We start from the raw sequence: 27,980 nt of genomic DNA, 5'->3' as shown, positions 1-27,980 counted from the left end.
CACAGTTTAACCTCAACCAAAGTGATCGTTATTCGCACAGTTTAACACCACAAAAGTGACCGTTATTCATATATAATTTAACGTTTCCAAAATTATTGTTATTCATATAGTTTAACACTACCAAAGTGACTATTATTCACACAGTTTTTATTTTGTGTGTTACAGCTCTACTTGAAAATACTAGTGACAGTGAATCAGCCGTGGAAAAGACTAAAACTCTCTACAAGGCTTGCAAGGACGAAGGTAACTGTGTTCATTTAATTAAGAGAAACGTGTGATGAATAAGAAATACACTATTTTCGAATACTGATATATAAGGCGCCTCATAGCCAGGTGGTTAAGGCACCCTGACTCGTAATTCGAGGGTCGTGGGTTCGAGTCCTCGTCACATCAAACATGGTCGCCCTTAGCCGTCGTCAGCATTATAATGTTACAGTCAATAGCACTATTATTTGCAAAAGAGTAGCCCAAGAGTCGGCGGTGGGATGGTGATGACTAATCATGCTTTTCCTCTGGTCTTACACTGCTAAATTTGGGACGGCTAGCTCAAATAGCTCTCGTGTAGCTTTGCGCGAAATTTAGCCAAACCAAACTTACAGCTAATTCACTGATAATATCTATATTCGAGTATCAATGCATTCCATGTAAAGAGCATCCCATGAATTACTTAACATCAGTCTTGAAGAGACTGATTTTCTACCTCGACTGCTTCTTACATCAACAGCTCAAATTTCACAAACTGAAACATGAAATGCTGACAAAGTTGTCGCATGAAGTCTGAGCGTTCATTTCCATTTTTCTGTCATGCGAATTTCAATCCTTGGTGCTATAATTACTTTCTTCATACTGGTATTGAGAATAATACGACTCCCTGTACTTTTATGAGTATTATGCTAGCGTGGCGCTGTCTGATGGCTTGGATGAAAGACAATTACAGTGTAAATAATGAACACGTGTCTGTACCCTACTGTTATTCATGTTTATACAATATAGGTGGATTAAACCCATAATATTTGTATTTATAGACACATTTTAGTTACTGTTTCTATAACTATTTCCACAAGCATATATATGTGTGTCTATGTGTATGTAAATACACATATATATTGTAGTTACGCATGTGTTATTGAATATACTTTTGGTATTCATATATTGTTTATTTCATTTTAGCAAAGCGAGATGAATTGGGGATTGAACCTCTTGTAAAAGTACTGGAAGAATACCTAAGCTGGCCACTCAGTGATTCAGAGCTAGAAATAGACATACTTGAAGAGTGGACCACAGCTATTTCAAGAATAAGGAAGGAGTTAGGCTTCAGCATAATGATATCGTTCTACGTGTATGCAAATCCGTACAACACTACGAAAAATATAATCTATGTAAGAAGATTTAACTAGATTTAAAATGTTTGTTAACATTTGTGTTATGCCATAACCGACAGTGTTATGAGTAGGTGTTTGTTTAATATCTAGGCCTTACCAAACTAAAGTTATAAAAAAAAACCTTTAGGAGTTTTCTAAATTAAATTAACTTTGTATTATTAAAAGAAAATGTCTGTTTTGTTCTACTAGATGTCAAAACTGAAGCTGGTTTCACATATGAATATTTTGGTTTGTTTTTCTTCTCCCATTAATACTTCGTGAACGACTTATCTTACGCATAATAAAATAATTTACTGGACAGTTGATTTCGCAATGTTTTCTAAACTTAGTAGTTTAGGTATGAAGGCTTCAACCGCCTATTGAGTTCCAGACGTTCAAGCCAACTATTAATAACAATAAATTAATAACGTTTCTTGCGGCATTTTCTTACAGAAAGAATTACAAAATTAGGCGATTATTGAAAATGTTATTATAATTGTTATAGAAAACTGTGTAAGTTTATGAAAATATTTACATTAGTTCACCAATGGTAATGTACTTGTATACCAGTCTGTGAAAAGTTTCGCATTTTCTAAAATAAGTTAGAAAAAAAAACGCTTTGTTTATGTTCAAACATTTTCGTTTTTCGAAGTTGGACCAACCTTCGTTTGGAATAGGCCAACGACAACTGATGAATCCAAGCGACACAGAAAATCAGAAAGTTATTGAAGCTTATAAAACATACATGATGGAAAGTTTGAAAATTCTGACAAACAAAAAAACGATTCGAAAAGTTTAGTGATCTTGCGGATAAAATATTTCAACTCGAATCAGATTTAGCCAAGGTAATTTTTTTCCTTTTTTTTCTAACACTTGTCGTGTGTCACGTTTTCGGTAATTAAGTATTATTACGGTGAAATATTGGCCTAAGGCTATATTGAGTGTTGAGAATAATATATAAACGATACTTTAGTAATGTATATATATTAATTTATATTTTATACTTTTGTAATGTATATATATTAATTTATATTTTATACTTTTGTAATGTATATATATTAATTTATATTTTATACTTTTGTAATGTATATATATTAATTTATATTTTGTATGATATTTGAACTGTACGTCATGTAAAAACTCTGATATTTAAAAACTTCTTTTACAGTACTCTGTATTACCAGAAAATAGACGTGACCCGAGAAAAGTTAACACCATAATGAAAGTGTCGGATATAGCTAAAAACGTTACACTTGAAAATGTAAGTATGCGTGTGATTGTTGTTGTTTTGGAATTTCGCACAAAGCTACTCGAGGGCTATCTGTGCTAGCCATCCCTAATTTAGCAGTGTAAGACTAGAGGGAAGGCAGCTAGTCATCACCACCCACCGCCAACTCTTGGGCTACTCTTTTACCAACGAATAGTGGGATTGACCGTCACATTATACGCCCCCACGGCTGGGAGGGCGAGCATGTTTAGCGCGAAGCGGGCGCGAACTCGCGACCCTCGGATTACGAGTCGTACGCCTTACGCGCTTGGCCATGCCAGGCCATGCGTATGATAAATATTCAATTAATGTGGTTTCTTTAATAGATTTGCTGACGTATATTGTGGCATTTAATTAACAGAATTAGTAATATTCAGTATACTGGGCGATAATAAAATTTAAAACGTTTTACAATGTTCCAATAACAGAGAGCGTTGGTCTCCAAAACGTGAACTTTATGCAGAAATGATAAAAACAGACTAGTTTTCACGAATTCACAGCCCATCACTAATTCTCAAACAGTGGTGAACTGTGTTACGTGTTATAATTTATTATGTTTCATGTTACGATTTAAAATAGCCTGAAGCTGAGTTCAATTGTAAATTATAAGTTAATTAAATGTCGATATATATCAAATTTATGATTTTTGACATCAATATTAATGCACACAGTTTTTTTATTAAGACGCAAATATATTTTAATATACAAACAATAATACAATTTATAATAGCAGTTATTACAAATAATGAATTATGTATAAAAGATTTACAAACTTACAAATAATACTGAATAGTCTATCTGGTCTAGAATTGAATATTTTATCGTTGGTTTACGATGAGCGAATAAATTCTGAGTTGATGTAAGTACAATTCACTTAATGGAGAATTATCTACCTCTTCATTGATAACACCGAAGTTTTATAATGTATTTGTAAAATACTAAAGTCCGATATCAATACGCTAAAGTTAAACAGATTGTGATGTTCGAAATCTATAAACGTTCGTGTTTAAATATCTGTAGTTTCCCGATTATAGCTTTCTAGGCTTATAATATACCAACTATAGCAAAACAACAATATTTACTGTGTTTTTGCGTTGCGTTGGCTATATTTTATAAGCTCGAGAGTAGAGTTTCTAGAAATATGTATTTAGTTTCTACATATATATTTAACTAAAAGAAATATCGATATTCAAATAAATACATAATAGTAAGTTTATTTCATATCTAAGAAATTTGTTTGGTTTAGGTGAACAGTTTTTTACTTACCACTAGTAACCCGAAGAACTTCAGGTTTTTGGATTTACCGTTCTTTTTTATTTGATCTGCCAGTGTACCGGGGACGAAATTATAACACCTTATTGTTGGAAATAAATGTTTGGAGAAGGATTTACTGGACAATTAAATTTTTTTTATTATAAATGCACGACGTCACAATAACATTTTGTCATTTTCAATCAAACCATTTCAAAACGTTTATTTTCTAAAAAGTGATTTCTTCGTTATCCAGCCTTATTATAATGTTTTCCAAACTGTCTGCAGCGGCAAGTTGGTCGGGATGTCGCCAGAATTTCACCAAACGAAGAATAATTAAGAACACTGAAAAAAAAATCTTGCATGCGGTAACAAGGGTGTTACCCAAATAAAAGTAAGTTAGAGTGATGTCGATAGGGGGAACCACTGCCTTATTTCATTGGTTATTGTATTGGTTATATGATATTTTAATTTGTCTAAATGTGAATATCTGATTTTGTTTCAGATTCAATGGGAGAAATTTTTAAACACTTACCTGCCGGACAGCCTGGAAAACATCACATCAGAAACTGAGGTGAACGTACAAGACATTGATTTGGAGTACTTGAGAGGGTTTGCTGGTGTTATAAAAAATTATAACGATAGGTGATGATATTTTTTTTATGTAGCTTAATTTAATGAACACAATCCAATGGAACAGTTAAGCACATTAGTTTCACATAAATGTTATAAAATTACATTATAACATTCAACACATTTTAATATAAATTAATAACATAAAATGAACCACGCTGTTGACAGTATTAATTAAACAAAGATTCTTGGTCCAGCATGGCCAGATGGGTTAAGGCGTTCGACTTGTAATCTGAGGATCGCTGGTTTGAATCCTCTTCGCACCATCATGCTCGCTCTTTCAGCAGTGAGGGCGTTATAATGTGACAGTCAATTCCACTATTCGTTGGTAAAAGAGTAGCCCAAGAATCGGCAGTGGGTGGTGAAGACTAGCTGCCTTCCCTCTAGTCTTACACTGTTAAATTAGGAATGGCTAGCGCAGATAGTCCTCGTGTAGTTTCACGCGAAACAAACAAACAAAGATTCTTAATATAGTAGAATAATATGGTGAACGAACGTTTTTTTTTTAAATGCTAAATAATTTGAAACAATATTTCTTTGGGCTGAGCAGACAGCCTGATGTGGCTTTGCTATAAGAAAAAAACACACACACAATTTTTGTCAAATAAAGAAAAACTGGATCGTCAGATAAACATTTTAAAAAAGAATGATTGCATTCAGAATGATGAAAACATAATCTATAAAGATACAACTACCACGAAATGTAATAAAAATTTATTAATTGCGAAGATTATCATAACATGAAAACTTCTCATCTCCTTACGGGCAATCGGTGAACTAAACGTGAATCATATGGTAATCGATAATTTTAATTTCTTTTTCATGAAGAATGGTTGTTGTTTTTAAATCCAAGACTGTTTACTAAGTTATCTGTTCTCTGCAAAGAATCGAACCGCGGACTATCCTAAGGCCTTAGTTGTTTATATAAATTTATTATCAGTGCTTTGTCAATAATTCTTTTACTCATTAGTTTAATTGTTGTAAACTTTGATAATTTTAACCGTTGTAAACTTCTATGTTTGTTACGCATTTTTAAAGCAGAATAACTAATTGTCATTGGTGTATTTTTAAAGGTAGATTTATATAAAAAGAAACAACCAACTCTTTCATTACACTTTGAAAATAGTGTTAAAACATCAACATCTTGTATTAGATTCTAGTTAACGTGTGACATTATTGATATTCGTACGTTAAACAGGCGTTCAGGCAACGCTGTATTTTTCCTACCTTCTTTAGGCGACTCTACATTATCCTTACATTTTGAGCAGGTGTTAAGGTGACCCTATATTTCTACTAATTTTTTAAGCAGGGTTAAAAGCTACCATATAATATCCTTAAACGTTTAAACATGCTTTCAGGCAAACCTGTATTTTCCCCCAATCTCTTAAAATAAAAAGGTGCTCAGATGACAATACATTTTCCGTAAATTCTAAAGCAAGCGGTAAGTCTACGGATTTACAATACTAAAATCAGGGGTTCGATTCCCAAATGTGGGCTCAGCAGATAGCCTGATGTGGCTTTGCTATAAGAAAACATACGCAAACACACAGACACTCTTAAGCAAGCGATCGGGTGACCATGAATTTCTTTGAAATTCACTCACATATGTGATTTCCCTGTAAAATTCTCACCTATATGTGAAGAAAATGAATCCATATTTTCAACAAATACGAGTTAAATACCTATATTCTCATGGTTAGATCTCCGTCTTCTACAAATACGAACGGTTACTTGGTTTGTTTGTTGTTTATAGCGCATTCCTCTAACTGCGCTATGTCTACCGCGGGTATCGAACCTATAACTATCCCGTCATAAGTCCCCAAGTTTACCATTGAGACAAACATCGTGTAGTTTCCAGCTCTTTTTTTTTTCTTTCCATTTATTAGTTATGTAAATATTTCTGTAAAATTAGTTTGAAACTTCAGCAGGTCAATACTTGTAATCATTCTATAACATCGTCTACCTTCTCTCTGTCACAACACAATTTAAATCACGCGTTTTAAGAAGCCAGTGATCAATCAGGTAATGCCTCGTGGATAGCATTGATTATTATTATTGGCTTATGAAAGTATGATGTACAGATGCAGTGTTAATTTAATAATAAATCTGTCCAACCACATTTGCTCAATTTAATGAAAACTTATAATGTTTCATCAGTTGGGTGGCATCGCTGTTAGCGACATTTTCGGCTGTAATCCTAATAATGTGTCATGAGATTTGACCTTCTTAAGAGGTTTAGGTCAGTAATAAATCCTAATGTTGAAGTTAAGAACGTTGATGAAAACTCTTACCTAATCAAAATATGCTAATAAAATACGAATAATTAATTTCCTTTATATCCTCTTAGCGATATAATAAACTACGTTGGATGGAGATTAGTGCAACTTCTTGGTCCTCTCACAACGAAAGAGTTTCGTACAATTGAATTTGAATTCAAAAAGATTACTCAAGGAGTGCAGGAACTCGAGAATCTGGAACTTGTTTGTGCCAACCTTGTCAACTCATTGATGCCTGAAACTGTAGGCCGACTGTACGTCGATAAACATTTCGAAGCAGAATCCAAACAAGAGGTGTGTGTTAATGTTTAGAAATGTGTTTTTAGCCGCGGCATAGTGGCTGATAAACGGTTCTTTTTTTGTTGTTTTTCAAGTACAAATTTGAAGTTCAAAGCTCCGTTATCTCTAGACCAATTTGAGATCTGATTACAGTTTTGGACTCAAAAAGTCAAATGCATCAGTCGAAAGGTCGCATAGATTAGTTTATTCTAATTTTGCCTAAAAATAATTTCAAGTACTGCGGCTATTGAAGATTCCTTCTCGTTTTATAGCCTTCTGTGTTTCAAACTAAAATTTTGTTTGTTTGTCCGTTGTAAAGCACAAAGCTACATAATCGGCTGTCTGTGCTTTTCTAACCGCGTTATCGAAACCCCATTTATTTAGTGTTATAAACCTATTGACTTACTGTTGAGCCGCCAGGTGGCGTTAATCTAGAAAAACGCTCTTATAAATCAATGGGATTTAGCAAGGTTTCAGTGACTGGCTCTCTTTGTCGTAATGAACAGTGATGGTGCACCAATCAATTTATTTATTTGTTTGTTCTTAAGCGCAAAGCTACAAAACTGGCTATTTGTGTTCTGGCCACAGTTTATATCGAAACCCTATTTTAGCATTATAAGCCCACTGACTTACCGCTGAATTACATGGGGGGGAGGCTAAACAAAATCACTAAGTTTGTAGTGCATGAAAAAAAAAAACCCTCATCACCTCGTATGTTAGTTTGTCTGGGGAGGGGCAAAAAAACTCGGGGTTCGATAACGCGGTTATTAAAGCAAAAATAGTTCATTTTACAACTTTGTGCTTTCCAACAAACGAACACAATCTTAGTTTTAAAAGGTTCGTCATGTATGATGTTTTGAGCTTTGTAAAGAACATAGTGATGAACTGTTCGTGGTGTGTGGTTTATTTACTAGGATTTTGTTTATTGAATTTCGCGAAAACCTTCTAAAGGGATACATACCTGTGCTAACCGTCCCTAATTTATTAGCTATGAAATAGAGGGAAGGCAGCTAGTCAACACCGCCCACTTTATTAAAAATGAGTGGAAACGCCCGACACATTATAACAATGTGATGGGATTCGACCTGCAGATTGCAAGTCGAGTGCTCTATGTACTAAACCATACCGGGTCGTTTATTACTTGCGGATTTAATAAAGTTAAATATTTACATAGTGTTAGTACTAGCGCTCCAACATTTGTTATGGTCGTTTACTGGCAAAAATATCAAACTGGTGTGTGATATTTTGCTTTATTTAGCCCATAGGTGGCTTAAGCCTAACGAATTTTTGTTCTTAACGTTTGTCAGCTGCTATAATCTTTTAAAATTCTTATTCTTGCTGGATATTATAACAACGCAATATGCGATATATATATATATACTTCTCATTTTGTGAATAGTTATTTGTCACGTCCCCCGCTAGTACAGCGGTATGTCTCCGGATTTACAACGCTAAAATCAGGGGTTCGATTCCCCTCGGTGGGCTGAGCAGATAGCCCTTTGTGGCTTTGCTACACGAACAAACACAAGTTATTTGTCAATAAACGAAAACTAAAAACAAGTAGTTAGTTATCTTAATGCTTAAGATGGCACTAAGTATTTAACACTACAGTAATACATGACACTTCATATAACACGTGGATTAAGCTGTTAGATAAAAACCCTGAGGCATAGGCGTCCACAATTGAAACTTGTTGGCCAGAGAGAGGGCAACCAGTCGACAGATGGGCCTCTTTATATTATATTTTCTCCGAATAATGAAACTTGCTATCAAAGTTACAAATCCAAAACAACTGAAAATGTTAAGCATGTTCTTTCACAAGTCGAGGATCAAACCTTGAACCTTTCGATACAAAGCCCAAAACGCTAACCAGGTTCTTCTCATAATCATCCAAGTACATGAATGCGAACATGTATACACAATTAATTAAAGTGTTAGCATAATAATTATTAAATCTTTAGATTAAAACAATTCTACGTAAGTTATTAGCCATTCATTTCACCCATGCGGAAGAAAGTGGAAGCTTTATTATTGTTCCTGCTATTGTAATTTATTTTCAGCCTATGAATGTGTCCTCAATAATTTTATTGTAAAAGTATATCGATTAAAACTAGTACATAGCAGCTCAGTCCTTATCGTTAATGTTATAAATTATGCTTTAAATATTTGCTGTAGTTTAGAAAAAAAAAAAAAAATCCTTGTGAAGTTTCGATCTGGTGACCAACACGTTTAACAAAAGTTATTCTAAATTGGAGTATTGAAGTGGTTAAAGTAAAGCTTTGTAAAATAGAACGAAATGAAAATATTAAACATACAACAGCAATGCCACACTCACAAGTGTGAACGTATACCAAATTTTCAGACACAACTTATGGTTGACGAACTACACGAAGCGTTTAAAGTATTGGTGAGGCTGAATGAATGGATGGACGAGAAAACAAAAGAATATGCTCTTAATAAGGTAAGATTTTATATTGTTATGTAAACTATGTTCTTTATTGTGTTTTTTCTGTGGAATTTCGCACAAAGTCCCAGAGGGTTATCTACGATAGCCATCTCTAATTTATTTGTGTAAGACTAGAGGGAAGGCAGCTAGTCATCACCACCTATCGCCAACTCCTTTAGCAAAGATTAGTGGGATTCACCGTAACATTATAATGCCCCCATGGCTGAAGGGCGAGCATGTTTGGTGTGACGGGGATTCAAACCCGCGACCCTCCGATTACGGGTCTAGTGTCTTAACCACCTGGTCATGCCGGGTTTAACTGTTATCATAAGAAAGATTAGATATTTAGTTTCATGAATAAGACAGCACCAGTGAATGGGGGAAAAGGAAGTTACTAAAACCTTCTATAATAAAACAAATTATAATAAGGTAATGTTATGTGATTGGTTTGGATCTTAGAAATCCACCTGCTTCTTTCTAGCCCATCTCTCCCTCCAGTTTATTTTGTTTTGTGTGTGTATGCTGTTTGTTTGTTGCTCTTTTTCATGTTCTTTCTGTTCTGAAATTTTCTTTTCATTTTTATCGTTGATGTGTTATGCGCTCTTGATAAATTAAAAACCGTTTTATGATGATTAGTTATTCACAGTTTACAAACTCTGTGGTGATACCCATGAGACTGATGCAATAACCAAAGAATTCATTTTCTCGAATCCTTCAAGTTCAATAACGATACCCAAGGATTGATGTCATAACAAACAATTCCCTTTCTGGGACCCCTCAAGTTCAATGACGATACCCACAGATTGATGTCATAACAAACAATTCCTTTTCTGGGACCCCTCAAGTTCAATGACGATACCCACGGATTGATGTCATAACAAACAATTCCCTTTCTGGGTCCCCTCAAGTTCAATGACGATACCCACGGATTGATGTCATAACAAACAATTCCTTTTATCGAATCCTTCAAGTTCAATGACGACACCCATGAGATTTATGTCATAACCAAATAACTTCTTTTCTGGTACTCGTAGAACCCATTATATATATCCTTGAGATTGTTGTAAACGTACTTTAGTTTGGAGCTGAAATATTATTCTCAAATTTGTTTCTTTCTTCGTTTTTTCTTAATGAATGCTGTTGTTAGCATCAACATACACAGTGTATAAGACACTCCACCTGTCTTATTTATCTGCTACACGGTGTATCAGATTCTCTACCTGTCTTCTTCTTTTCGTGCTACACGGTGTATCAGATACTTCACCTGTGTTCCTGTTTATCTGCTTCATGGTGTATCAGATACTCCACCTGTGTTCTTGTTTACCTGATACACGGTGTATCAGATTCTCCACCTGTGTTCTTTACCTGATACACAATGTATCAGATGCTCCACCTGTGTTCCTGTTTACCTGGTACACGGTGTATCAGATACTCCACCTGTGTTACTATTTTTATGTTTCCTTTGACTTACGGTCATAAGGTTTATTGTAACTTCTTTTATCTGAACGAATAATTGATCTGCACGTGGTAATAGATTCTTCTGTCGAAAGTTTTCTCTTATACGTTGACTTCGTCTGATTTAACGCTGTCTAAAGGTAGAAAACTGTAGTAATTAATATCAGCAACAAAATGTATCATTTATTTTATTAGTTTTTGAATTACATAAATTTTATGATAGGCTTTTAATATTACTCAGACTGTAGAAACTGAAGCTAGTGTAGTATCATATTACTTAACCTTTAGGGGCCCATTAACTCAATATATATGTTTGCGTATTGAATTTAAAATGTAATTAAGTTTGAAATCTAAGCTAATGAACGTGTCTGGAAAAGTCACATAAAAGGTTTGTGAACTTTTTGAATATCTTTTCAACTACATTAATTACTGAAAACATTAGCAACAAAAATGTGTCAGAAATAATGATTTAATCACATTATTAAATAGTAAAGATTTAGCTTCAGTGAACTGCTATTGTCTGTTTATAAAACATGATTATGTTTCGGCTCTTATTCTGATACCTTCTTTAAGCTAGACTTCAGTATAATAAGGCGAAACGTCTCTCCACTCTAGAAACAGACACGAACAGATCAATAAAACCAAAACTGTACCATGTCCATACTTTCCAAAGATTCTTCAAACTACGTTATCGAATACTTAGTATAAATAGATTCAAAACATGTAAGTACTAAACTCGAAAGTATTGCATAATAGTGAGGCAAGTTTTATTTGAATGATGACATGTATTTACACAATATACTTTCTGAGCATTTTATACTTTAAAGCAGTGTGGTTAATTAAATTTTAAATGAATAATCCCCTTGTTCAAAGAGTTAATAAATATTTCACATTTATTTCCTAAGCCTACTTAGGCTTAGGTTATTGTAACTACTGCATTATATTATATTTTAGCTTTTCATTGCAGTTTACCTGTATCGAAAATTCCCAACGTCATACAATGCCTTAAACAGTTTCGGTATACCTTAGAAACCACTTAGTTGCTACTAACACATTTTTTTTAACTGCAGGTAGGCCAGATGATTGACAATATTGGTTACCCAGAATGGATTAAAGATGATACCGAGTTGAATTATTATTTTATGGAGGTGAGTACTTATTTATAAACTGGAGCTTTTACTTAGATGTAACAACAAAGTGTTGTAATATTAGTTTTAATGAACATGATTATATCTAATTTACTGAATTACATTTCTTAGAATGAAAATTACGAAGCTAAACAAATTCTAGAATATTTGTATTACATATAACTACTGAATATAAAGGCATTTTAAATGTCTCAAAGTGAGCAAAATGATTATTAATAGTTTTAATGATTAATAAATTAAGGGTGATATTATTGTAACGGTTTCTATTCTTGGATGAATTTTTTATTTATTTTTTTAAATAATGAAAATTCCAGTCCACTTAACGAAATAAAAGTGTCTTGTTTCTTCAACTGAAAGTTCTACATATTTCACGTAAAATTGGCACTAACCAAGCGATAGGCCTAATATCACAAGTAAATAGGTAATTTGTTAACTTATCTCATGTTTCTAATAATTTAGTACTTGAATAAAACTTAAACTCAAACTTTAAGGTGTTGGATTAACACAGATTCATTTGTCAGTCAGTAACTTACGACTTACTACTTCCCAATTCTAGCTGGTGATTTTGTGCTATTCAAATTATTCTATACCATCCATAAAATTCAATTCACTGACGTACGTTTTGTGAAAACTCTCCCTAGGGGACATCTAAAAGTAAATATTAAAATCAATATATTATATACATTAGTAATTAATTGCTTTCCACGTAATGAAATTTGTCAGTTGGCTGTAGATTTAGTTTAGATAATTAGTGAAATAACACAGGTCTGGCAAAAATTACTTTCAAAGTTGTTACAAAATGTCACCCAACAGTTGCGTTTTATTTTTGTAATGAAAATAATGATCAAATTATTTTTTATAACACTGAGTTCTAGCTACTATGACGTACATTTGTTTTATATAGATAGAGAATATTTCAACCGAAGACTTTTTTGGTACTTACACCAATATATTAAGATTTCTATCAGAAAAAAGTCTCAAGCAGTTGTATGAACCATTTCACCGTGAAAAGTAAGTATTAGTACAAAATCTGGTAGTGCCTAATTTAAGTTTTATTACGCTCCCTAATCAAACAAAGCTCTAGACACTAATTTCCCGAACGAGGTCAAGAAACAAGTAAAATATTTTTATATGTTTTAGAGAATACGTTTTTTCAATAAGAAAATATATAATTATTTCATATTTTTTGGAAGTGTTTTCAAATAAGTATCAATACAAAAAAAAAAAAGTCCATAAGCTAAAAACAACAATTAGGTGTAGGAAGGGGTTTGAAAATGGGCTGAAAGTTAGCTATGTTGCTTTGTTAGGTAGGCACCACTTGCTGCGAATTTCGAGACACCCCCAGTGACTCAGCGGGATGTTTGCAGACTTGCGACGCTAAAAACTGGGTTTCGATACCCGTGATGAGCATAGCACAGATAACCCATTGTGTATGCTTGTGTTTAATTCAAAACAACAACTTTCGAGGCAAATGTATTTATGTAAGAGTAGATATGAAAAAAATATGAGCTAATTTCACGACAAATACATATGCATAAAGAAGCCAGGGTCTGGCATGGCCAGGTGGTTAAGGCACTCAACTCGTAATCTGAGGATCGCAGGTTCGAATCCCCGTTATACCAAATATGCTTGCCCTTTCAGCCATGGGGGCGTTATAATATTAGGGTCGATCCAATTATTCGTTGGTAAAAGAGTAGCCCAAGAGTTGGGGGTAGGTGGTGATGACTAGCTGCCTTCCCTCTAGTCTTACACTACTAAATTAGGGACGGCTAGCACAGATAGCCCTCGTGTAGCTGTGCGTGAAATTCAAAAACAAACAAACAAATGTTTCTTCCATGATCATATTTCAGGTGAAATTTCACGTTATGTACAATTTTAAATTCTAATATTTACTGAAACTTACCACAAATTTTAAAATTTCTTTAAATAATAATAATATCAGCTCTGGGTTATTTGTTCTGTAAAACCCAAACTCTAATAATGATTTTTTTAACGGAAATAATGTCGAGAAATTCCGATACGAACTCTCAACCGAGTGGTTCCGAGACGAAATTATTATCGAGTACTTCCGAAACGAAATTGGTATAGAATAGTTTGTCCCCCTCAAAAAAGAAAGGTCAACCTTTCGTAAATATTCGGATTATAAGGTAGTGTAGTTTTCACGCATTAAACTGGTTTCTTCAACCTAAGTGTTTTTCCTAACATCACGAGTGTAACGGACTTAGTAAGTGTTATATTATACTTATAATCACTATTTATAGTTCCAACTTCCCTCGGTAGGGTCTTGTTTTAGAACGATCATCCTGACTTTATCTCTCCTGTGATTTTATGAACAATATATCATTAAGTTGAGAAGCATTTCTTCCCAGGAAGAACTTTCTGGACAATCAAAATTAAAATATTCATGGAATCTCTTTTTCTTTCCTTTTTTCAGATGGGTAACCGGGGCTGCTGTGGTTAATGCTTTTTACAGTCCTCTGGCTAACTCCATTAGTAAGTTCACAAAATATATAGATGTCCATATTGCATTATCTAGGATGTATTATATTGGAATTGGATCTAGCCTAACCACTTCCCACATGTTGAGATTGTATTCGTTCCTTGGTTTCGAGTATCTTCGTATCGTATGCTGTGCACTTTCTGTATATTTTCATGCTCTTTAAGAGGCACATATCTGTAACTGCGGTTATAACCATTGTTTATTATATACTATGAAAATATTGAATTTTTTTCTTTCATCTAGAGCTACATCCCTGTTTTTGCTCTAACATCACTGGTTAATGTCATGTTGTACCATTGATATTTTACATGTGTTTTGTTTGATGTCATGTGTTCTACCATTGATATTTTACATGTTTTGTCGTTTGATGTCATATAATGTAATGTTGATATTTTACATGTGTTATCATTTCATATAATATGTTGTACCATTGATCTTTTACACGTGTTGTTGTTTGACGTTCTATAATGTACCATTGATGTTTTACATGTGTTGTTGCTTGATGTCATATATTGTACCATTGATGTTTTACATGTGTTGTTGCTTGATGTCATATATTGTACCATTGATATTTTAGATGTGTTGTTGCTTGATGTGATATGGTGCACCATTGATATAACTGGTAACTCTAATATATAACTAGAGTGCTTTCGAAAGATGGACCTTTTTTTTCAGGAATGAAGTGGGAATGTTTGATATTGTACCAGTGGTGTTTTGCACCTGTTATAGTCGAATGTCATGTGCTGTTTTCCGGTACTGTTTTGAGAAAGTTTTATAATTCCATCACGTATGCTGTGTTTCCAGTACTGTTTTTTTACTGTTTCATTGTTGAATGTCATAAGCTTTGCTTCCAGTACTGTTTTCTGAATGTTCTACGGTTTTAGAGGTTAACTCTAATATGAACATTAGAACAACAGTGTTCTTCGAGTATCTCTACAGTTAAGATTTTATCTATAAGAGTATTTACTCCATTTGAGTGAAGAGAAGCGAAATGTGCCTTTTTTCATTGAATTTTTGAATCAGTAAATAATGTGGATCATTACCTATAGTCTTGTTATAACGTCTTCTTTTTTGTTTCAGCTTTTCCGGCAGGTATTCTTCAAAACCCTTTCTTCTTCAGTGATAGACCCATGTAAGTGACTTGTTGTGTTCTGATCATATCGTGTTCCCAACTGTCGCTTTCCTTTTTAAAGTTATCGTCATCAACTTTTCACTTATATTCAAAACACGTGATGAACGAATCCATATGGATGTTTCCAAATATCGATTTAAAAGGATGATTTTTAGACATTTCTCTGTGTTTTTTTATAACTGTTTCACTTACAAGTTATTATTATAGGTTTATAAACAAGTGCCAGGTTCACCTACTGTTTATTATTAACTTCTGGTCAAAGAAATGTAGCTCGTAGCTAAACATTTTTATAACTTCTGACGATTACTTGTTCGTTTGCTATCCTTGTTGTTATCGACATTTTCGGTCATAATCCTAACTATGCATTACAAGGTTTGCATAGTTTAGACGATTTAAATGTTTTTTGAATTCACGTGATAGGCCAAAAATACAAATTAATCTTCCTAAGAAAATGTATGATGAAATGTAAATATGGTAAGATATATATATTACACTTTGACAAACACTATTAATAACACTAGCATTAAAGAAATGTTAGATATAACTTACTTACAAGACACAAAATCTCATTATTCACTTAATGTAACTAATTCATGATCTGAAGTTTAGTTTAACGAAGTATTGTTTATTAAATGTGTTGCTGTAAGAAATTAAAACACTTCGTATTTATACTAAGAAACAACTCGGCGTTTTGACCAAGTGTGTCACAAAACAACAGTTTGTCAGTGTCGACTGTTGTCTGGTGGCATCATGGTTATCTCAGTGATATGTTGTGTGTTATAAATTTCTCACAGTTTCAATAATTATTATCAGTCTTTGAAAATAAGAATTCTAATAGAGCGGTTGTCTTAATACCACTAGTAGACGTTTTGGTACACTTATAGTTAGCTCTATCGTGTACAAAAGTTACAGAAAACTTACAATAAAAAAAATGAATTGGTTGCAACAGAATCCATTCATTGGATGTCCTTAGTTTAAAACAACATTTTATTAATGTAGTCGTTGTTCTTTAAACATTGCAGGCTGTATAGTTCTACTTATATTATTTGTATCAGTATTATATTGGACAAGTGTTTAGGGATGAGAAAAATTACTCTGAGTTCAACAAAACTGAATTTGTTTTCCTCTTTCAGAGCTATGAATTTTGGAGGAATTGGAATGGTGATTGGACATGAAATAACACATGGTTTTGACGACCAAGGTTTGTATTTTTAAATCTAGAAGATAGCTTTATTTAACTTCAGAATTCCATGTTAGTTGATAGGGCTAATAACTAAAGGGTTAAACACTGTATATCTATATGTGTCGCATATTTTTACTGTCGTAAACATCATCGTGTCATTATAGCAAACAAAACGATGAATTTGAGTTTACAAATCAAAATTGATTAGGAATGATTAATTTGTCAAAAGTAAATGGTTTCCGTTGCTTAATCGATATAGGTTTCTTTTAGTTGAACATCAACGTCACAGATGATAGTCACTAATATAGGTTTATTTTAGTTGAACATCAACGTCACAGACTGTAGTCACTAATATAGGTTTATTTTAGTTGAACATCAACGTCACAGAGTGTAGTCACTAATATAGGTTTATTTTAGTTGAACATCAACCTCACAGATGGTAGTCACTAATATAGGTTTATTTTAGTTGAACATCAACCTCACAGATGGTAGTCACTAATATAGGTTTATTTTAGTTGAGCATCAACGTCACAGACTGTAGTCACTAATATAGGTTTATTTTAGTTGAACATCAACGTCACAGAGTGTAGTCACTAATATAGGTTTATTTTCGTTGAACCTCAACGTCACAGAGTGTAGTCACTAACATAGGTTTATTTTAGTTGAACATCAACGTCACAGAGTGTAGTAACTAATGTAGGTTTATGTTAGTTGAACATCAACGTCACAGAGTGTGGTCACTAATATAGGTTTATTTTAGTTGAACATCAACGTCACAGACTGTAGTCAATAATATAGGTTTATTTTAGTTGAACATCAACGTCACAGAGTGTAGTAACTAATATAGGTTTATGTTAGTTGAACATCAACGTCACAGAGTGTGGTCACTAATATAGGTTTATTTTAGTTGAACATCAACGTCACAGACTGTAGTCACTAATATAGGTTTATTTTAGTTGAACATCAACGTCACAGAGTGTAGTCACTAATATAGGTTTATTTTAGTTGAACATCAACGTCACAGATTGTAGTCACTAATGTAGGTTTATTTTAGTTGAACATCAACGTCACAGACTGTAGTCACTAATATAGGTTTATTTTAGTTGAACATCAACGTCACAGACTGTAGTCACTAATATAGGTTTATTTTAGTTGAACATCAACGTCACAGACTGTAGTCACTAACATAGGTTTATTTTAGTTGAACATCAACCTCACAGAGTGTAGCCACTAATATAGGTTTATTTTAGTTGAACATCAACGTCACAGACTGTAATCACTAATATAGGTTTATTTTAGTTGAACATCAACGTCACAGACTGCAGTCACTAATATAGGTTTATGTTAGTTGAACATCAACGTCACAGAGTGTAGTCACTAATGTAGGTTTATTTTAGCTGAACATCAACGTCACAGAGTGTAGTCACTAATGTAGGTTTATTTTAGCTGAACATCAACGTCACAGAGTGTAGTCACTAATGTAGGTTTATTTTAGTTGAACATCAACGTCACAGACTGTAGTCACTAATGTAGGTTTATTTTAGTTGAACATCAACGTCACAGACTGTAGTCACTAATATAGGTTTATTTTAGTTGAACATCAACGTCACAGACTGTAGTCACTAATATAGGTTTATTTTAGTTGAACATCAACGTCACAGACTGTAGTCACTAATATAGGTTTATTTTAGTTGAACATCAACGTCACAGAGTGTAGTCACTAATATAGGTTTATGTTAGTTGAACATCAACGTCATAGAGTGTAGTCACTAATGTAGGTTTATTTTAGTTGAACATCAACGTCACAGAGTGTAGTCACTAATATAGGTTTATGTTAGTTGAACATCAACGTCACAGAGTGTAGTCACTAATATAGGTTTATTTTAGTTTAACATCAACGTCACAGAGTGTAGTCACTAATGTAGGTTTCTTTGAGAGAACATCAACGTCACAGAGTGTAGTCACTAATATAGGTTTATTTTAGTTGAACATCAACGTCACAGATGGTAGTCACTAATGTAGGTTTATTTTAATTGAACATCAACGTCACAGACTGTAGTCACTAATATAGGTTTATTTTAGTTGAACATCAACGTCACAGAGTGTAGTCACTAATAGAGGTTTATTTTAGTTGAACATCAACGTCACAGAGTGTAGTCACTAATATAGGTTTATTTTAGTTGAACATCAACGTCACAGAGTGTAGTCACTAATATAGGTTTATTTTAGTTGAACATCAACGTCACAGAGTGTAGTCACTAATATAGGTTTATGTTAGTTGAACATCAACGTCATAGAGTGTAGTCACTAATGTAGGTTTATTTTAGTTGAACATCAACGTCACAGAGTGTAGTCACTAATATAGGTTTATGTTAGTTGAACATCAACGTCACAGAGTGTAGTCACTAATATAGGTTTATTTTAGTTGAACATCAACGTCACAGACTGTAGTCACTAATATAGGTTTATGTTAGTTGAACATCAACGTCACAGAGTGTAGTCACTAATATAGGTTTATTTTAGTTGAACATCAACGTCACAGACTGTAGTCACTAATATAGGTTTATTTTAGTTGAACATCAACGTCACAGAGTGTAGTCACTAATATAGGTTTATTTTAGTTGAACATCAACGTCACAGAGTGTAGTCACTAATATAGGTTTATTTTAGTTTAACATCAACGTCACAGAGTGTAGTCACTAATGTAGGTTTCTTTGAGAGAACATCAACGTCACAGATGGTAGTCACTAATGTAGGTTTATTTTAATTGAACATCAACGTCACAGACTGTAGTCACTAATATCGGTTTATTTTAGTTGAACATCAACGTCACAGAGTGTAGTCACTAATATAGGTTTATTTTAGTTGAACATCAACGTCACAGACTGTAGTCACTAATATAGGTTTATTTTAGTTGAACATCAACGTCACAGAGTGTAGTCACTAATATAGGTTTATTTTAGTTTAACATCAACGTCACAGAGTGTAGGCACTAATATAGGTTTATTTTAGTTGAACATCAACGTCACAGAGTGTAGTCACTAATGTAGGTTTCTTTGAGAGAACATCAACGTCACAGACTGTAGTCACTAATATAGGTTTATTTTAGTTGAACATCAACGTCACAGAGTGTAGTCACTAATATAGGTTTATTTTAGTTTAACATCAACGTCACAGAGTGTAGTCACTAATGTAGGTTTATTTTAGCTGAACATCAACGTCACAGAGTGTAGTCACTAATATAGGTTTATTTTAGTTGAACATCAACGTCACATAGTGTTGTCACTAATATAGGTTTATTTTAGTTGAACATCAACGTCACATAGTGTTGTCAGTGGGACGTCATAGAGTGTCATGACTGGTTTACGTTTATTCGAGAGAACGTCAACTTCATTGTATTGTCGGTAGTGTAGGTTTAATTGAGATAATGTTTGTGATTTATATTATGGTCTTTTCTATATTCAATGATGGGTGTAGGTCACATAGAACGTAATTTAGTTTCATGTCTGAGCCGTATATTCTAGAAAATTCCACAAAACCGTGTGTTGAAGGAAGCTCAGTGTGTTTGTCTTGTTATCTTCGTCTTGGTGTTTTAGTCGATTGATATTGTTTAATGTCCGTGTAATATCTAATAAATAAACAGATCTATCTTGGGATGACACTTTAAATTGTTTCAGTGTCTGTTTTCCCATTTTTTTCGAAAATCATTGCTGTTAGAGTTATAAATTACAACACTTTGCGGTTGGTTACACACGTTGTTGGAATTACAACCAGTTTTATTGTTTCATTGTTTTTAGGTAGTCTTTATGATGGGGAGGGAAATGTCAAATTGTGGTGGTCCGAGGAAACCCGGAAAGAGTTTGACAAGAAAGCTCAGTGTTTTGTTGATCAATATAGCAACTTTAAAGATGACACTACACAACTTAAAGTAATTACGTTTATTTCTGTTTCGGTACTAACCAAACCAAACTTCTAAATTACAATTTGTTAATGAAGGAGAAAGAGCAATATAAGGCCCTAGTACGATACATTTTATGTTTCAGCTATACGCAAATAATTTGTTTGTTTGTTTTTAACTTCGCGCAAAGATACATGAGAGCTATCTCCGCTAGCAGTCTCTAATTTAGCAGTGTAGGACTAAAGGGAAGGCAGTTAGTCATCACCACCCACCGCCAACGTTTGGGCTACTCTTTTACCAACGAATAATGGGATTGGCCGTCACATAATAACGTCATAAAGTGCGAACATGGTTTGTGTCCCGAGGATTCGAACCCGCGACCCTCAGATTACGAGTCGAGCGCCTTAACCACCTGGCCGTGCTGGTATTTTTAACTTGTTCACAGCCCGGCATGGCCAGGTGGTTAAGGCGCTCGAGTCGTAATCCGAGGGTCGCGGGTTCGAATCCCCGTCATACCAAAAATGCTTGCCCTTTCAGCCGTGGGGTCGTTATAATGTGACGGTTCAATACCACTATTCGTTGGTAAAAGAGTATCCCAAGGGTTGGCGGCGAGCGGTGATAATTAGCTGCCTTCCCTCTTGTCTTACACTGCAAAAATTACGGACGACTAGCGCAGGTAGCCCTCGTGTAGCTTTGCGCGAAATATAAAACAACCCAACCTAAAGTTGTTGTTTTTTTTTCTTTTTGCTCTTCATAAACCATTGAACTCGCTGTCGTGAGATCAAAACGAGATAAATTACAGTCTAGACTCATTTAGAAAATAACAATAACTGTAATGCTCTAATAAATATTGTATGGTAACTGTAATGTTCTAATAAATATTGTATGGTACTGATTTGAAGGTGTCTAGCTCTTTCTCTCATATCATAATACAGGGTGTTCGGAAAGTCACTGTACAGTTTTGTAATAATGTGTCTATTCAGTCTATTTCAAGCCACCAACTGATAGCAAATAAGAAGAATCCAAGCCTGTATTGATGTCAACGGGGGTCACTTTCAACATTGTTTATAATTGTCATTCATATTTACCTTCTGTATTCTCTATTGAAACATGTCTGTTAATAAATATGTAAGTGCACAGTGACTTTTGGAACACCCTCTAGTCTCGTAAATAAAAGCACTCATTCTAAACTGTTATATGAACAAAGCAATTATACCGATTATCTTGAGACGTATAAACGTTAAATTGTGACAGTTGCGATATAAATACAGATTAAATATTAGTTATTTTAAGAGACATAGCTGTATAAAATAATTATATTGAAGCCCAACGTAAATTAACAATCCATCGATACTATTTCTTAGTCGCGCAGTAATACCATTTTTTTATTATGTAAACCGGTTTAATATGATTTTAATAATCTTCTTACGTGCACAGCTGAACGGGAGAAACACTCTCGGAGAAAACATTGCTGACAATGGAGGACTGAGAGAAGCTTACAAAGTAAGTGGAAGTTTAGAAAACTTTTAAAACTGCTTATGTTTCATTCTACATTTTTCACTTTTATTTTTCGAAGGAAGGGAAGATTTTTCAAACATTTTACTTTCCTATAAGGAAAGCTGGATCTATCCGGAAATGACTTTCTTTCTACGTACAACTGATTACTAACTGATCGAAATAATTATATTCCAGTTTGGACAGGGCAAAACTAAACGATATGAGCTCTTTATATAAGTGTTTCATTACACAGTGAAACTCCTTTTGAATTTATATATACGTGTGTAGTTTTGGCCTATATATCTCTTCTATAATGAGCATCGTCGAAAGTAGTGCCGGAAACTGAACATAAAAATATTTTTTGTTCTACAAAAGTGAAGTGAATTTTAAAAACTGTTAAAAAATTGCAGAAATATTTTTAGGTTTATAAACATGAAATTAAATTTAAAAACTGTTAAAAACTATAAAAATAAAAATATTTTTGAGTTAGAAAAGTGAAACGGATTTTAAAATCTGTTAAATCAAACTACAAAGTTTGTTTTTGAATTTCTCGTAAATCTATAAGAAGGCTATCTGCGCTAGCAGTCCCTATTTTAGCAGTGTAAGACTAGAGGGAAGGCAACTAGTCATCACCACCTACCGCCAACTCTTGGACTACTCTTTTACCAACGAACAGTGGGATTGATCGTCACATTATAACGACCCCACGGCTGAAAGGGCGAGCATATTTGGTGTGACGGGGATTCCAACCCACGATTTTCAAATTACGAGTCGAGTGCCTTAACACACCTGGCCATGCCGGGCCATACTGTTTCCGAAAGGACTTTAGTTTCCAAATAATTTAAATATTCTTAAAGTTAACTTGTAAATATTATGGGATGTAAATTTTAATAATTATTAGAAAGTAATTTTTGTGGAATGATGTAAATCATCACTGTTTACTCTTTGCACAGTGTATTATCTAATTGTCGTAAAAAATAAAGACAAGTAAACCTGAAAAAAGTGAACACTGAGACAAAAGTGTTTCGAAGTAATATTAGTGATTGCCGCTAGATGGCGGAATATTTACTCCTCGAGAAAATCTTTTACCCGTTTATTGAAATAGAAACCCTTATAACCCGGGTTATAAAGGCTTCTATTTCAGTTTTTTAAGAGTTTTTTGTCCTAGGTGTTTTCAGCACATGTTGAATATTACTCATTTATTGGTACTCTGGTGTTGAGTTTAGTATCTAGTTTGTAATTTGTATTAATAAGAAATGTTAATTTTGTAGATTTTTTACATGAGTTAGACTAGTTAGAATTGATTAATTAGAACTATCTTTCTCTCTCTGTAACCCACAAACTTCTTTATATTTATTGTTGCAATGTACAGTTTGTACCGTTGATGTCATTCTTTTGATTATTTTAGGGTTACCAAACCTATACTTTCAAGTATGGAGACAAAGCCAGGAATTATAGATTGCCAGGAGACGAGTTTAAAGATATTACACCTGACCAACTCTTCTTTTTGGCATTTGCTAACGTAAGAACCAGCGGGGTTTAAAACGTCTCTAATTAACAGTTTATAAACGTGTTCTTTCAAAGCGAATGCGTAATCTAACAACTAACTACACCCAGTACTGATTGTACGTTACAGATGATAAAACTATTGTTGTTTCATTTTTAAGTTTGGGATCCTAACAATCGTAATTCCCTCCTGCCGATTGTTTTGTTGTTTTTTCGGACATTTTGTTCTTTTCCGGTTACGTAATTTAGAAACACTTTAATAAAAAAAAGTGCTTTTTTCTTTTTCGTAAAGAAAAGAAACCGACACACACACACACACACACACACACATACATATATATATATATATATAATTTGTTAGGCTTCAATACATTTTGCCTCCCATTGACACAGCGGTAAGACTGTGGGCTTGTTCACTAAAAATTGATTTTCGATACCCGTGCTGGGCACAGTACAGATAGCATTTTGTAGCTTTGTGTCCAACTACGAGCAAACAAATCAACACATTTTAACGCTATGCTTAGCTAATAGTAGCACAAACAGCTTAAATAATCGTTGTTAAATCGTATTGTGAAAGTTGCCAGTGGTTCAGTGACTTTCTTTTCTATGCTTCTCCTTAGTTAGGTGACAGGGGTAAGGGAACATGTTTACAAAGATCAAAAGGTGAGGTGAGTGACCCCTAGTGGTTAGTGTGCCGGACTGTGGATCCAAAGTTCCGTAGTTCGCGGAAGTATACATTTATCTTCCTTAGCATAGTTCGCATTATGATCATTGTTGCTCATGTAAGTAATGATATAAATAATGCCCCAATGACTGATGTGTCTATCGTATCCTAACCATCCTTATTAGCCCTGGTATTGGGCGAGAAGAGCCTCACTGGATATGGTTGACATATTTTAACATATCTTTCTTTGCTTTCATAATAATTCTGTTGCTGTTATTTAAACTTGAATTTTTATTATAAGGTAGCACATAAATTTGGAAGAAATTATATTATCTTACGACCTCAGTTTTTTTTGTTGGGGTATTTTAGAGCAAAGCCACGTTAGGCTATGTACTGTGTTCATTGCGAGTAACTTAACCCTAAGTAAGTCCCTAGACCAATGAATCTAAATAAACCGTTTTGCGGGAATCACTTTAAATAAATTGGTAGAAATATGAATAGCGCCATTTGTTAGCAGTATTATATAACCATATATCGCTCAGTAACAGATATATTTTTAATTTTTATTCATAAAAGCCGTGAGTAAAAACTCCCCTGACACAACGTACAGTATTTACAAAGAGAAACATCTATCTTAGACTGAATTCACAGTTTCTGTTAAGACCAAATATTCATTCTACAATATCCACTACTGACTTAAATATGTTTTGTTTAAGCTTTAGTTTATAAATTAAATTTTTTCCAACTCGTTTTGTTTCGAAAATTTTCCACACTATTGCTTCTCATCAAATATTTAGAGTTTACTTAATTCTATTATTATTATGTTTTTATGTTTTATTCGTCTGCTTTGTTTGCACCAAACATGAAACAACTCGTGTGTTCTCTGTTCTCTATGATAAAACGAATGTCAGTTTGAGATAGTATGTTTTTAGTTATTCTTATTTCTTAAGGTTCACTAAGCTAAGCCTAATGAACAGTTTTAACCCAAACTATTCTATATATATAAATAAGATTATCTTTAGTTTATGTATGAGCTATTCTTATTTCTTAGTGTTCACTAAGCTAAGCCTATTGAATAGTTTTCACTTAAACTATTCTGTATATAAAAATGAGCTTATATCTAGTTTATTTATAAGTTAAGAGCTATGAATTCAAGAATGATTGTATTGAGTAAAATACGTTTGTTCTGTTACCCAGGTTTGGTGTAGCAAAGCCCGACCCCAGGCCATAAAGAGCATGATCCAGTATGACAATCATAGTCCGCCTAAGTACAGGTACGTTTACTGATTTGATTCAAAATATTCTGTCGGTTACTCTTTGTTGAATATTCTTATGTTTCCTTTATACACCTATATGGTACTTTATTGTTGTACTCCCCTCGTGGGTCAGTTGAAAGTTTGCCTACTTGCAACACTAAAATCCGGAGTTCGATTTGGGAGATAGTTGTTGTTTTGAATTAAGCTTAAAGCCACACAATCTGTCCTTTGTTCACCACGAGTATCGAACCCCGATTTTTAGCTTTATAAGTCTCCATACATACCGTTGTGCCACTGGGGAGATGGACGAACTATTCGTTCTTCCCATACCTTTATAGTGATTTGTTCTCCTTTGTGGGCCTAACCCTCCATGGCTAGGTGTGCTAAGGCATTCGATTCGTAATCTGAGGGTCGCGAGTTAGAATGTCCGTCGCACCAAACATGCTCGCCCTTTCAGCCGTGGGGGGCGTTATAATGTGATGGTCAATCGCACTATTCGTTGGTAAAAGAGTAGCTCAAGAGTTGGCGGTGAGTGGTGATGACTAGTTGCTTTCATTCTAATCTTACACTGCTAAATTAGGGACGGCTAGCGCAGATGGTCCGCGTGTAGCTTTGCGCAAAATTAAAACTCAAACAAAACATAAAAACAAACCTTCCACGTTATAAAACTGAACGTCGTTGTAACACAGAGATAGTTACTCACTAATTCACACCTTGGTCAGTGACTCTAGGCGAAGCAAGTAAGAGTTAAGATAATTAAAAACTGCAGTTATTAGATAGTGAGGTCACAGGACGCTCGACTTGCAATCTGAATGTCGCAGGTTCAAATTATCGTCTCTGACAATACTCGCCTATTTAGCCGTGGAAAAGTTATAATTTGACGGTCAATCCTACTACTCGTTGGTAAAAGAGTGGCCTAAACGTTGGCGGTGGGTGGTGTGGACAAATTATCTTTTCTCTATTATATCACTGCTAATTTAGAGAAGGCTAGCTCAGATAGCCCTCGGGTAGCTTTGTACGAATATTAAAGTTAGAATTACTAAAATTTGTTTAAAAAACTTTTCTAGACATTCATACTTATCCACGGTCTATTTCATAAATAAACTGGAAATACTCTTCGACAGAGTTTGGGGCTCTGTGTCCAATTTTGAAGAATTTGCTCGAACTTTCAACTGTAAAGAAGGTGACAATATGGTTAAGCCAAAAAAGGAACGGTGCGTCATCTGGTGAGGGTGTTTGGAATAATGTTGAAAAAACTAAAACTACCGGCTGGAAACAACGGAAGTCATTAACCAATCTGAAGACACATTATTGGAATAAGAAGAAAAAGAGAGAAAAACCTGTAAATTCAAATTAATAAAGTTTCTTCCTTTAAGAAAAGCACATGAATTTTACTTCTTTATAAACTTTTTTATCTACCGATTTTTAAACTAACTTAATTTTTTTATCCTCTGATGAACGAAATTACACAATTAAAAGAAATCGACTTTTTTGAAGTTTCAAAGCAGATGAACTAGAATTTAACATTCTAAACAGAATATGTTGTAAATTATTTTCGAAGTCACTAAACCATAGTTAAAAAAATGTTGTTTTTTCCGTTTGAAATTTATAAAACATTATTATAGATATTTGTATGATATTAGTTCATAATGAAAGAAAACGCGTGTGTGTATATGGTTTCACGAGTCTAAATAACTGTTTTTTTATGTCTTGTTAACTTTCTCCTGTCATTAGTTATTCCAAACGTAATAAAGCGACACCTATTATCTCTTTGTGTGTGTTATATGTGCTTCGTATTCTCGGTGGTAATTATTTAAAATTTACATATATGCATATAAATATCTATAGGTGTTTATATAAACAGTGCGGTGTCACGTACTGTTGAAAGTATAATAGTCCCATAAATTACAAATTAACTAACAGTATGTAATAAAATCACTTTATTTACATTTATTGTAGACCCCGTTAAAAGACAAACTTTTATTTAATGGCTACAATAAATTTTAATTTAATGACGTTTTTAAATCCATTTGTTATAAATTTTATAACTCATTACATTTTTATAAACAATTTAAATGCAAATTTTTCTACTTTAAATATTAAATTTTAGAGAGCGCCAGTGTATAAGACCTTAATACAAAATCGAGCGGTTGTTGGAAAATTTTTGTGAGCATTCAGGGTTGTTGCTTTTTTATTTTAATTCTAACAACAGTTATATTTTTAAAATA

General features: G+C 33.7%; 1 protein-coding gene across 1 annotated transcript; it reads left to right on the top strand.

Annotated features, from left to right (window-relative positions):
- The first annotated feature begins 2,058 nt into the window (after nt 1-2,058).
- LOC143253985 (neprilysin-1-like) lies at nt 2,059-27,135 on the top strand. The gene is made up of 15 exons (XM_076508667.1): nt 2,059-2,206; nt 2,530-2,622; nt 4,385-4,524; nt 6,860-7,082; nt 9,430-9,528; nt 12,039-12,116; nt 13,021-13,127; nt 14,551-14,609; nt 15,697-15,748; nt 16,882-16,949; nt 20,729-20,859; nt 22,267-22,332; nt 23,735-23,848; nt 25,694-25,770; nt 26,877-27,135. The coding sequence occupies exons 2-15, from the start codon at nt 2,581-2,583 to the stop codon at nt 26,980-26,982; spliced, it is 1,362 nt and encodes a 453-aa protein (XP_076364782.1). The 5' UTR covers nt 2,059-2,206; nt 2,530-2,580; the 3' UTR covers nt 26,983-27,135.
- The last annotated feature ends 845 nt before the right edge of the window (nt 27,136-27,980 follow it).

The sequence above is a fragment of the Tachypleus tridentatus genome, chromosome 6, assembly GCF_004210375.1.
Source record: "Tachypleus tridentatus isolate NWPU-2018 chromosome 6, ASM421037v1, whole genome shotgun sequence".
Taxonomy (NCBI): Eukaryota; Metazoa; Arthropoda; class Merostomata; order Xiphosura; family Limulidae; genus Tachypleus; species Tachypleus tridentatus.
The sequence above is the reverse complement of the archived record's forward strand: the minus strand, read 5'-3'. Positions and strand labels throughout refer to the sequence as shown.